Raw genomic sequence first — 13,459 nt, 5'->3', positions numbered from 1 at the left:
ATCAATTTACTCTACCAGCTGAGGTAGAGGAACACAGTTGACAGGGCTGCTAACTAGCTAGCATGCACTTATTCACTTCTGGGTTCCCACAAATGAAAGCCACTGAGCTGTCAACACACTACTGCATGTCAAGAGCTTGAGGACAAGACCACATCCTGAATGAACAGAACTCTGTGGGTGAAAAAGTATACTGTGCACTGGTGTTTATTTCAGGCTGCTGTACCTCATGCACCCCTCACAGTCAATGTTCCCAGCCGTCTCTTTGATGGTGCGCTCAGAAACAAAGGCAGGGTACTCCGTGTCACATGGAACCATCACGGTGCGGCCCCTCTGGCCTCGATCAGCTGGAGGCAGTTAGAGGATCAGCAGAGACAGAGTGACAGGAAGACATAATGCATGACAGATGGACATGCTAAAAGAGTAGCATTTAGAGTGGTTGACTCTCTCTCTATCTGTGTCAAAATCAGGGGGTAAGGTTGCAAATGTATACCAACCTTTAACAGAGAGATCAATATTCCACCAACTGTACAGGTTGAACTCCAGAAGAAATCTGAGACAGTAAGGAAGAAGGCAAGACCAATATCAATACATCACTTATGTTACTCTTTAATAGATATACAGAAAGGGGGCTGTGTTTTTGCCAGAGAAATTGATAGCCACTCTACTCACATGACGATTTCAGTCAGGAGCCATTTTACTGCAGAGAATGGCTGGTGAAATAGAAAAAAACAGTGTTCAGTGGAAAATATGTCTTTAATGTAATAGTAGTTAATGCTGAAATAGTGAGACTGTAAACACTGAATGTAGAAGTTATACTATCCCTTGACCCCTGCAGTTAAAAGTTCATATACCAACACTGACACTGTGGTTTTAAAAGTTCCCTGCCACGGTTATATGCTCATATACTAGAGCTGGTTCCTCTATTTTTCTTTGCGTCGTTTTTTGTTGAGTTTCCATCTATAAGAAATCACCTGAAATCACTAAAAATGAATACGTAGAATGAAATGGATGGCAGGACATTTGTCATTCTTTTTAGTTAAAACCCACACTTAAACACATCAGACTACAATAGACAAAATCAAGGCAAAATGTAATTCCTTCTTCTGCTTTTAACAGGCTGGTGACCCTAATTTGCAGGGTCTATAATGTAATGTGTTCAAGGCCACATGCATACATTCTATGTTATAATAATATAATAAATAATAATAAAGAGTTTTAAACTGAGAAGGCCAGCGGCACGGTAAGCCCATGATGGAACTAAAGGACCCTTTAATGTGGGCAGACCAACTCACACACCTTTGCATGGCCCAACTGCCGCTTCTGTGATCATGAGACAAATAAGAATAACTTCCTTTCTTTTCTCCAAAGTAAAAAGTGTCTGGAAAGTGCATACTGGAAAGTGCATACTGGAAAGTGCATACATGTGCCCTTTACAGGCCCAATTCCAAGCCCCTCGTGTGTAGCTCCTGCAGGTCACTGCACCAACCATAGGGGTCATTTGAGGGCTTCCTAGATGTGGCCCCATTTTGAAGGGACAATCAAGGCCCCCCGTTGGCGTGGTTACTAGGATTGTCCTTTGGAGCCTTGTTTCCTGACAGTCATTGCTCTTTAGAAGTTGATTTGAACTGTGAATGATTGGAAGCCACTGGGCATTGGTGTCTATATGTGTCTGTTGAGAAACCCAAGTGTACGTGTATAGTGGTGTGCATACATGTAGCATGACTCAGGGGTGTGTGGGGTGAGAGTTCCCCTGTACTCACGTTCAGCAGGGAATGAGCGCTGTCACCACTTCCTGCATACTCTTTGCACAGGGCCTGGTAGTCATACAGGGGTATCCTAAGGTGGAGAGGCATAAGACTATCTGTCAGGTGGATAATGTATGTGTATGTATGTGTGTATGTGTGTGTGTGTGTGTGTGTGTGCATGTGTGTGTGTGTGTGTGTGTGAGCGTGTGTGTGAGAGAGTGTGTCTGTTTGTGTGTGTGTCTGTTTGTGTGTGTGTGTGTGTGTGTGTGTGTGTGTGTGTGTGTGTGTGTGCTTGTTTGTGTTTTTGTGTGTGTGTGTGTGTGTGTGTGTGTGTATGTGTGTGTGTGTGTGGGTGTGTGTGTGGTTGAGCCTGGTCTGAGACGTGTATGACATGAGGAAGCATGAGGGAGCAATCTGATGTGTTTTGTATGTACAGAATCAGACATGGGATCAGTAATTCCGTCAGTAAGTAGGCAGTTGAGGCCTAACTGCAGTCATTGATAGTTTTGTATTAGTAGCACTATTTCATTGGTCTATCCGTCAGCAAACTGTAAGAAGCTTTTTATAAATATAATCCCCAAATTTAACATAATTGACTCTAAACTCTAAAGTAATCCTGACCCTAGCCTGCTCATTATAGCAACCCCAAATGTGACACTATTTGAGTAGCTTATTCTCAAGAAGTTTGATGGTTGTTTAAGGTGGCCTGTTATAGTTGAATTCTGGAATTAAAACACATAATTATACTCAAGATAAAAATTGTTTTTGGAGAGGTTATGTAGTATGTGGAGGTGTGTGTGTGTGTGTGTGGGTGTGGGTGTGTATGTGTGTAGGTGGGTTTGTGTGTGTGTGTGTGTGTGTGTGTGTGGGTGTGTATGTGTGTAAGTGGGTTTGTGTGTGTGTGTGTGTGTGTGTGTGTGTATGTGGGTGTGTATGTGGGTTTGTGTGTGTGTGTAGGCAGGTTTGTATAGGTTTGTGTGTGTGTGTGTGTGTGTGTGTGTGTGGGTGTGTATGTGTGTGTGTATGTGGGTGTGTATGTGGGTTTCTGTGTGTGTGTGTGACTTGCTTTTTAAAAGACCCCATAAGGAGCAGCTTGTTCATCACAGCTCCCTCCACTTCACCGAAGAACAGTCCTGTCTGAGAACAAAATGAAAACAAGGTCACACTCACACACACACTCACACACACACACACACACACAGACACACACACACAGACACACACACACACACACACACACACACACACCCATAGGTGTGCACACCACACATCACACACCATGACACTCTTGCATGCATGTACACACAGACTCAACAAAACATGGAACAAACATCCACGGTTACCTGTAAGTACTCTTCTGAGACCAGAATGAATCCGTTGTTGTCTATGAGATAGCACTTGATGTCCTGATGGGAACACAAAGGGGTTGTGTGAGGTTTGCTGCATGCACCAGAACAGGAACAGAGAAGAACGTTGTGTGGGTACAGAAACGAAAGTCCCTTTAAAACAGAAGTTATCTGGCATTGAAATGTCTCGTGGGCCTCTGCAAAAAAACCACAGAATAGCCTCTTTGCTTAATTTAGTGTCATATGAATATCATATGAATATCTGAGTAATGCTACAACTACATAACGATATACCAGACATCCAGTAGCTGATGCTGTACTTTCTTGCTGTCGTTTTAAAACAGCCAAACTCCTTTTCTCCTTTCTCAGAGGGAACAGTCACCATTCAGAGCAGAGTTCAATCTGCTGTGCACGGTCACGTCTCTGCTGGCATTTTGGGCCCGTTTCACACTGCCTGAGTGGTGTGTGCCTGCGTGGCGTGTGTCTGCACGGCGTGTGCCTGCGTGGCGTGTGTCTGCGTGGCGTGTGCCTGCGTGGCGTGTGCCTGCACTGCGTGGCGTGTGTCTGCACGGCGTGTGCCTGCGTGGCGTGTGGCGTGTGCCTGCGTGGCGTGTGCCTGCGTGGCGTGTGCCTGCGTGGCTGCGTGGCGTGTGCCTGCGTGGCGTGTGCCTGGCGGCTGCGTTGTGGAACTGCTGTATCTCGGTTGCATGTGTAATTGCCATCAACACACAACCAGTTTGGTATCATCCATCGTTGATAAGTGGTCCAACGAGTGAAGACCAGACAGTTGACCAGTTCTAACTAGAATTCAGCCACGTGAATGTTCTTACCCTAGTTCAGAGCGAGGGCGAGAAAGAGAGCGAAACGGAAAACTACTTATCAATATGATGTAATTCTAGCCTACATTGGGTTACTATATAGTGCACATGTGGCCTCCACTTTCCCCTTTCATAATATGCAATTGCTAAAATGGTTGACTATTAAAACATCTTTTTACTGTCTATTTATGCTGAGAACCGCTTACCTCACAACTGAAAAATAGGCTCCACACCGAAACTCTACATGACCTGCGGCTGCAGCGGGGTTTGAGATGCATGTCTAATGCAGGCAGTGTGAAACGGGCCTTAGACTGATTGTGCTGGAGCACAGAGGAGTGTGTGTGTGTGTGTGTGTGTGTGTGTGTGTGTGTGTGTGTGTGTGTGTGTGTGTGTGTGTGTGTGTGTGTGTGTGAGACAGAAAGAGAAAAAGACAGAGAAACACATAAGGCAGAAAGGAGAGGTGCTGTCTTTACCTCACTGTCACAGCTGATGGAACATTTTCCATCCAGAGCTGCACACTGCCAGGACAGAAACAAAAGCTCAGTCAGTCCACTGACACCTAATCACAGCTTGCTTCTTCCAAAGAGGATACTGTGTTTATCAGAGTCTCCTGAGATGAGGATACTGTGTTTATCAGTCTCCTGAGATGAGGATACTGTGTTTATCAGAGTCTACTGAGATGAGGATACTGTGTTTATCAGAGTCTCCTGAGATGAGGATACTGTGTTTATCAGAGTCTCCTTCCTGAGATGAGGATACTGTGTTTATCAGTCTCCTGAGATGAGGATACTGTGTTTATCAGAGTCTCCTGAGAAGAGGATACTGTGTTTATCAGTCTCCTGATATGTTCTCAGTTAGAGCACAAGTAATTCACTCTGATTAATCGGCACATCAGCAAAACACTGCATGCTCCTTTCTGGTGGATCATTCTGTTTTATATGGCAAAGCAAGAACAGCTTCAGTAAAAGTTAAGCACACTTAAAGCCAAAAGTTTAGTTTGGATACAGTTATAACAGCTATAGGTGATATGACTATATGTTGTGTATATATTGCTTAAATTGGGTTTGGTTGGAGACAGAAAAAGGTTGCAGTTACATGCCTGTCGACTGGCTGTCCAGAACTTTCTCTGAAAGAAATCCAGCTTCATCTGTATCCCTACAGCTGAGAAGAAATGGCATATAATCAAATCACTAAACACCACACTGAGAAAAATGTAATAAAATGCTTTTTGGCCACCTGTCCTGAGACCTTACCGGCTACTATTGGTGACTTTCGGTCATCCAGCAGTTGGATAGCGGTGCTTGCCAGAACAACACTTTTATTTTCCATGACTTCATAAAACAAGAAAAGAGGAGAAAAGGAAAGAGCAGACAACATCAGGAGAGTTCACAGGGAGTCTCATTCAGAGTACCATGTTGGATTATATCTCCCTTTATCCACAAGATGGCGATAAAGGCACAGGAAGAGAGTGGTTCTACAGAAATCTCAACTAAACCTACACTCTGCCTGTCAACAGAATATCAGTCCCCATACTATTTTGCTTTCAGATAACAAACTATTAATATTTGGTCAAGTGAGTTGTTGTTTATTACACAGACCATGGAAGAACTATGGGATTGAAATTCACATGTCTCACTCTGAAAGGGCAGAGAGACGTACAGAGAGACGTACAAAGAGACAATACACTTTTACACTCACACACATTGGTACCATAAGCATCACTATAAGCTATCTGAGCTGAAATCTGTGAGGCAGTGTGAGATGAGGCGCCCCGCCAGGTGAGCTCACCTGAGCTGAAGGGGATGGAGTAGATGAAGGTGCCAGGCACCTGCTCCGCCGCCCTCTTGTACCACAGGGGGAAGTGGTCTGCGTTAAACACGCCCTCCGTGTCCTCGGCTGTCAGGATGTCTCTGTGAGAGTGTGGCAGCAGGGGGGGGGAGGGGGTGGGGGGGGACAGAGAAGCTAAGATTTGGCGACGGGACGAAACAGCGATGTAGGGTTATCTGGACTTTACTCACTGATTGGTCAGCTGTTCTGGGTTCACAAACAGGTTGGTTCTGGAGAGGCCAGTGCGTGTGCCCAGGAATGCAATCTCCACACCTTTATCAGAATTTCTGTGCACATTGAGAAAAGCACACAAGTTGGGTCAAGATCACGTCAAAGCTATTATTTTACACACACCTCAACAAACATGCTGACTAAGACTTACTCAGACTTATTCAGAGCCAGGCCCGTCCAATAGGCCTCCATGGGAGCAGTCACCACCGCGTCAAACAACACCTGCTGGATCAGCTCCCTGTCACCTGCAGCAGTCCAAGAGGAGCATTTCATTAACACACACACACACACGCACGCACGCATGCACACACACACACACACAGTCACCAAACATCTCGGTTTTCAGGACGAAAGTACTCAGTGCTTAAATCACTCTGACCTAACAACGCCACTGTAGGATGCTATTGCTCACTCAGGCAATAAACTAATACTCTCTCTCTCTCCCTCTAATCATTAATTAAAGCAAATAATGTGAGTGTTTGTCCTTTTTGCCTCTCCTCTCTACGAAAGCGTAATACTCTTGCATTCCCTCGCAATAAGTGTTCCATTCCCTCGCAATAAGTCTTGCATTTCCACGCAATATCCTTCCTTTTCCACGCAATATCCTTCCTTTTCCATTACCTCACAACTCTTTTGGGATCCCACTACTCTATTTGCCACTAAAATGCCAATGCCACTACGTGGATCAGCCCATAGAATTGTACTTTGAACTTGGCATTAAATATACTGATAGAAATAATTGTGAAACTCCAGACTATGATCAAGAATATGTGTTACCTTTGTAATAGTTAATTCCTTTGTATGAATCATATGTCTTTGTGAACTGAAACATGGCTTTTCTGTGTTTCTGTGTAGCTCTGATGCCTGACACCTCTCTATCTGTGTGTGTGCGTAAGAAATAATGTGCGTAAGAGGCGACACTTCTGTACGTGTGCATGGGCAAGGGTGATTAGAAGGTTCAACCCGTGCCTCTTTCTTTCCTGGCTAAAATGTTTCGATTGCAGAAAGCAAGGCAGGATGAACAACAGGACGGATACGGCCACCATGTGTTTATCTCTGCTGACATAGTACTTTGGTGTCAGAGTTAGATAATCTTAAATTCCAGTTTGATGTAGACAAATCTGATTTCATATGAAAAGAAAATATGGTGCGGTGCAGTGTTGCTTAAAGTTACTCTCATTTGTGGATGCTGTAATGTGTTTGAGAAGTGTCACAAGAACAGAGCTGCACTTACAGTGGGGAAAATAAGTATTTGAACCCCTGCCGATTTCGCAAGTTTGGCCACTTGCAAAGAAATGTGTGATCTATAATTGTAATGGTAGGTGTATTTTAACAGTGAGAAATAGAATATCAACAAACAAATCCAGAAAACTGCATTTTATAACATTTATGACTTTATTTGTATTTGATGCAGAAAATAAGTATTTGAACCCCCAAGCAAACAGCAAGAATTCTGGCTCCCAATGACCAGTTATGTGCCCAAGAAGCACACAGATTAGTCCTCATTAGGCCTAACAAGGAACACCTGATCTCAACTGGTGACGTGTATAAAAGAAACCTGTCCAAAGAATCATACTTCACACCTTCAACCTCACCGCCATGGGCAAGACCAAAGAGTTGACCAAGGACGTCAGAGATAAGATTGTAGACCTGCACAAGGCTGGAATGGGTTACAAAACCATTGGAAAGCACCTTGGTGAGAAGCAGACAACTATTGGTGATTGATTATTCGTAAATGGAAGCAACACCAAACAACTGTCAATCGCTCTAGGTCTGGGGCTCCATGCAAGATATCCCCTTGTGCGGTATCTGTGATCATCCGAAAGGTGCAGAATAACCCCAGAACTACACAGGGGGAGCTTGTGTATGATCTCAAGGCAGCTGGGACCACAGTCACCAAGAAAACCATTGGCAACACACTACGCCGTAATGGTTTGAAGTACTGCAGCACTCGCAAGGTCCCCCTGCTCAAGGAAGCACATGTACAGGGCCGTCTGAAGTTTGAACACTTGAATGATTCTAAGGAGGATTGGGAGACAGGATGTGGTCAGATGAGACCAAAATCAAGCTCTTTGGCATCAACTCGACTTGCCGCGTTTGGAGGGCGAAGAATGCTGAATATGACCCCAAGAACACCATCCCCACCGTCAAGCATGAAGGTGGAAACATTATGCTTTGGGGCTGTTTCTCTGCCAAGGGTACAGGACGACTCCACTGCATCGAGGGGACTATGGATGGGGCCATGTAACATGGAATATTGGGCTTGAACCTCATTCCCTCCCATTGAAAACGCAACCTTAAGGATTTGGAGAGGATCTGCAAAGAGGAGTGGACCAAAATCCCTCCTGAGATGTGTGTAAACCTGGTGACCAACTACAAGAAAAGTCTGACGTCTGTGCTTGCCAACAAGGGTTATTCCACCAAGTACTAAGTCATGTTTTGCTAGGGGTTCAAATACTTATTTTCTGCATCAAATGCAAATTAAGTCATAAATGTTATAAAATGCAGTTTTCTGGATTGTTTTGTTGATATTCTGTTTCTCACTGTTAAAATACACCTACCATTACAATTATAGATCACACATTTCTTTGCAAGTGGCCAAACTTGCGAAATCGGCAGGGGTTCAAATACTTATTTTCCCCACTGTATATATAGAGTGATATGGCACACAGACTATGAAGCCAGGCATGTAATTAAACAGATGTCTCCGTCCAATATGAACACAAGGACTTAAACATACCACGGTTGTGTTTGATTGCCTCCAAATGACTAAGAATATGAGTTAGAATTGAATTCAACCATTTTGAATTAAACCACTCAAAGATGAAAAGAGCGTTCACAGCCTTAAAAGAATAGTAGTACCATACAGTCATTGTGAAATTAGCATTCTGTTAAATATAGCCAAAACGCAGGGGCGTAACTATAGGAGGTGCAGCAGGTGCGGCTGCACCTGGGCCCTTGGGGTGTCGGGGTTTCCGTTATGCTGCTTTACACCAATTTGAAGGTCACGACAACCTAGTTCATTGGGCACAGCAGAACTTTACTCGTAACAATGCCTTTTAAGCATAATAGTGGAAGTAGAAAAAGGCAAGAGAAAAAAGAGCAGGAGGAGAAGCTGCCTAAATTAGATTATTTTGGCTTTTTATTTAACTAGCCCGTCAACTAGTCGCCAGCCCACGGAGTCCGCCACGGACAACCCTAACCCTGCTAGCAGCAGTGCGTCAGTTCAGCTGGGATCAGCATCGCTGCCCTCAGTGGTGTGTCAGCAACCATGCAACAGGTAACCTACGGCTATTGTGATAGCTATACATTTCAAGACAAGTTATAGCCTACATACATTATGGTAGGGCAGGATTACTAGGCTACAAGTCGGGTAAATAGTGGTCGCTATTATTATTACTTTCTAACAATTTTTACGGTAAGAAATGTTCCCGCTGAGAGTCAAACAAGACTTAGTTCATTGTGTACACACCCATCGCTTCTGAAATATGTAAGGTTGATTAATTAAACACTATTTATATCGATAACAAACATCTTTGATTAGCGTTTTTTTTAGACGCAGGTGCGGAAGTATGGAACGCTACGTTTTTTTTTTTTTTTGCGTTCACTAGGGGGGCCCCATCTTAATATCTTGCACCTGGACCCGTCGTTACTACGTTACGCCACTGCCAAAACGTCATAATCTATCTGAAACTACACTGAAAAATTAAGTAACAGAGTTTTGCCTAAATTATGTGAAATAGCAGTAATAGCCCATCATACATATCTGACAAATACGGCCTACTGTGGTCTACTTTTGCTCCATTTGACAACTAACAACCGTGTCCACCTCTAATACTTGTTAACACTGTCGGTAATCTAAAACACAACAGACATGCAGAGATGCACCAGACCTACAATGGAGGATCATCTGCTTGGAATGCAGTGCTAACTTGATTTGGGCTCAAATATGCCTTGAATGCTGCAGGTGGGTCACTCACACTTGAGGTGGGGCTTGCGTCCAGTCAGGTAGAGTTTAATGGCCTGGATCTGGGTCAGGTAGCGATGTTCATGGTGCTCATCTGTATTGCAGTAGGTCCTGTGCATAAAACCACACGTTTCAACTACCAGTCAGCTCAAAGTTTGAGGGCATTATGACCTACTATGCTTCAAACACACCATCAGACAGACAGACAAGTAGAGAGACAGGAAGACAAACAGACAGACAAACAGACACACAAGTGCCCACAAATATAACTGGATTTACCACTCATCTGCCAGGGCCACGTCTTGTTGGTCGAGGTCACGGAGGCCTATGGGAGGAAGGGGAAGCAGTAATGTGTAAGTGACAGATAAGCAATGAATTGAATCCATCACTGACACAATGAATAGAATCCACCACTGACACAATGAATAGAATTCACCACTGACAATGAATAGAATCCATCACTGACACAATGAATAGAATCTACCACTGACACAATGAATAGAATCCATCACTGACACAATGAATAGAATCCACCACTGACACAATGAATAGAATCCATCACTGACACAATGAATAGAATCCACCACTGACACTGAATAGAATCCACTACTGACACAAGGAAAGGCAGACTGGTAAAGTACCTGCGTCTATGGAAACATTTCCTTTGAAGAAGTATTTACCGTGACCTCTGGAGAGGGCCACCCCTACACTGAACACAGGAACAGAGCAATATCACCATCAGTATCATCTGTTTCAGCACTCATTGAAAGGACAGTATATCAGTCAAACAGTAGACACAAGGATGCCATAGAAAACTAATACTCACATGTTATTACGCACTTATATCTCAGAGGAATAACTGACATAAAAAAAACTGCTTCTACCTGAATGGGGTCCCTTTGATGTCTGTGTAATAATAGTCGTTGTGCATTTTCAGGACACGTTTCTATTTGCGAAATAAAGTTTTGTTTTAGTGAAAGCAGATCATCAGAGCAATTTAGGTTAGGTAAAATAAACTTAAAAGTGAGAGCTAGTGTCAGGTCTCACCCCTTTATCAACAGTCTTCATCACTTCCATAGAGAATGTTCCGGTCTTTCTGTTCACCATGGCATTACGCAACTGAGGAGAAAAACAGTGCAAACACCATTCACATGTTACTTCAGGGAAGAAAAAAACTAATTGAAGAGCAGAACAATATTAATAAAGCCTTAGAGTGTCAGTCAAATGTTGTTTTATGTTTCACATAGTCACACATAAGAAACTACTTCAGATTAAATGCCCAAGTGCAGAAGAGGGTTTATATAGATAAACACTGGCTACACTGGCTCCTGCACTCCTGCACTCCTGCACAAAGATTTTTCCAGGCATCATTATAAAAGTGTTAATTGTCAAGGCCTGTGTGTGGAATGCCTGAGTGTGACTTAGTGAAATGCTGAAACAGGTATGTAACTCCTGAAGGACATACAACATCATGTGTGTCCTCCCACTCCACCTCCGATAGGTCAACACTGCTGTAATGGGGCTTCCTCCTCTTCTGGCCCTCCTGGTACTTAAGACAGGAAACACAAAACACACATACACACACACACAAACACATACACACACACACACACACACACACGTTAACATTAGCTAAAATCAACAATCACTGATAAGGTTATACCAGATGTGGAAATGATGAAGCAACAACACACCCTACTGCAGAATGAACTGGTCTCTGTTGCACCCAATTATTAAATTAGAATTTGATACATACATATCATAGCTTTTGTATACGTTTAGCACCAATATAGTATGTGGGTTTGAACCAATATAGGGCAACAAGCGCCAGCTCAGTTTTGTCATAATGAAAACAGTCAGTGTTCAGTCAGATCAGTGCAGCGTTTCTCACTTCTCAGTCAGAACGTTCTTTCGTGTTGAATTTACAGTGAAAGGGCTCAAATAATCCATTATTTTTTCAGTGGAAAGCATGGTGAACATCTCTGGGAGAGCTCCATGCTATAGTCACAGGCCTTTTGTCATGGACCACAGTGTGCTGCTGGGCCACTGAATAATGACATGGAGCAGACACACTAATCAGGATTATAAACTGAACCGACTGGAGTTTCCCTTTTTTGCCTCTCATTGCTTTTGGTGGGGATTTACATTCCAATTAAAGCCGAAGCTTAAAGATGAAGCCAGTGTGGACAACCCGAGTCAGATAAAGGCTTTATATTCAGTCCGGTCTGTGACAGGGCTGAAACCTGTCTCAGCACCGCCTCAGCAAGTCTCCTCCAGGGTCCGGGGCCCTCCACACAGTCAAGCACAGTTTCATTATGTCTCACTGCAGTCTAGCTTTGGATGCACACAACAGTGGCTAACAGATGCACACTTAAAGAAAAACACACACACACACACACACACACACACACACACACACACACACACATACACACACACACACACACACACACACACACACACACAGAGAGACACCAGCAGCACATTGTTACGACTAATCACTACCACTGGCACACACTGTCACAGCGGACACGGGAACTGACACTGAGACCAGACGCACGGCGGCGCGGACACAAGGTGTGGCAGGTGGTCGGTGGTTCCCCCGTGAGAGAGAGGCGTGTTACCTGGCCGTGTTACGCTCTGCCCTGCCAGGGACATGAATAGGCTCTACTCCTGCATGCATACTGTATGTCAGAGGGGGAGAGGGCAGGGGTTACAGAGGGCAGCGACACCGGTGTATGTGAGTTCACACTGCCACAGAGCTCCACACACACACACTCAAGGCCTCAAGGAGATACCACTAGGGACCTACATGGTTAGATAGAAGTACACTTCCATAATTACCTACGGAAAAAAGAAGACCCAGTAGCTTCCTCTTGATGTGCTTTTACTGATAGTCCCTATATAAGACTAAAATATTAACTTTCCAACAGCTCACACATTTTTTTACCCAGTAAATTAATTCCTCAGATTCCCTCTCTAAAGGAAATGGCTGCTCAGGCTAAGTTTGGGATACATGCACACAAACATATTGGTCAGGATGTGTGTTCAGTTGTACTGGACAGTGGACAACCTTGGTAAGTGTATTCAAACATTTGCCATGTTTGTGTTACCTGAACTCTCTCCTTGATTCTCTGACTGTCACAATGCTGATCTACCAACTAGTAGGAGTGTGTGTGGAGAGGCAGAAGTGTGAGGTGATGGCAGTGTGAATGGGTTCAGTGTAAAGGCATACAGTATGTCACTGCTGACTACCCCCTTACCAAAGGCCTCAGGTCTGGGTGGATGAGAATGTATCCATTATTGGTGACGGCAAAGGCATATCCATGGATACCAAGCTGAAAAACAAAACATGAAAACATTTTATTATGCAGCTTCTTACTGTAAATATAATTTAAAAATATTTCAATATGCATGCTTGAAGGAGGTACTTGCCATGAACTCTAAAAGCAAGATACTAAGATACCAAAGACTAACATAGAAAAGGAATCATAAATTTGGATAAACTTTACTGTACTTTATGTT

The 13,459-nt window shown here is 43.7% G+C and overlaps 1 protein-coding gene across 1 annotated transcript in view; it reads right to left on the bottom strand.

Annotated features, from left to right (window-relative positions):
• Positions 1–223: 223 nt before the first annotated feature.
• The window catches only part of LOC105903388 (voltage-dependent calcium channel subunit alpha-2/delta-3-like), a gene marked incomplete at its 3' end in the record, with an annotated part of 38,412 nt that continues 25,176 nt past the window's right edge, over positions 224–13,459 (bottom strand). Inside the window, exons 17-36 of the mRNA XM_042706080.1 lie at positions 13,452–13,459; positions 13,198–13,272; positions 11,400–11,483; positions 10,982–11,053; positions 10,819–10,880; positions 10,576–10,643; positions 10,214–10,259; positions 9,948–10,045; positions 6,119–6,212; positions 5,928–6,023; positions 5,698–5,819; positions 5,163–5,240; positions 5,009–5,070; positions 4,383–4,427; positions 3,089–3,151; positions 2,812–2,882; positions 1,761–1,836; positions 670–710; positions 495–550; positions 224–344 (exon numbers count right to left, since the gene is read on the bottom strand). The exon at positions 13,452–13,459 is cut by the window's right edge and continues 73 nt beyond it. Coding sequence (XP_042562014.1) covers positions 224–344; positions 495–550; positions 670–710; positions 1,761–1,836; positions 2,812–2,882; positions 3,089–3,151; positions 4,383–4,427; positions 5,009–5,070; positions 5,163–5,240; positions 5,698–5,819; positions 5,928–6,023; positions 6,119–6,212; positions 9,948–10,045; positions 10,214–10,259; positions 10,576–10,643; positions 10,819–10,880; positions 10,982–11,053; positions 11,400–11,483; positions 13,198–13,272; positions 13,452–13,459 — 1,438 coding nt within the window. The remainder of the gene's footprint in view (positions 345–494; positions 551–669; positions 711–1,760; positions 1,837–2,811; positions 2,883–3,088; positions 3,152–4,382; positions 4,428–5,008; positions 5,071–5,162; positions 5,241–5,697; positions 5,820–5,927; positions 6,024–6,118; positions 6,213–9,947; positions 10,046–10,213; positions 10,260–10,575; positions 10,644–10,818; positions 10,881–10,981; positions 11,054–11,399; positions 11,484–13,197; positions 13,273–13,451) is intronic.

This window comes from Clupea harengus, unplaced genomic scaffold (genome assembly GCF_900700415.2).
Source record: "Clupea harengus unplaced genomic scaffold, Ch_v2.0.2, whole genome shotgun sequence".
NCBI classification, from domain to species: Eukaryota; Metazoa; Chordata; class Actinopteri; order Clupeiformes; family Clupeidae; genus Clupea; species Clupea harengus.
Note: the sequence above shows the minus strand (reverse complement) of the source record. Positions and strands in the feature narration are given on the sequence as shown.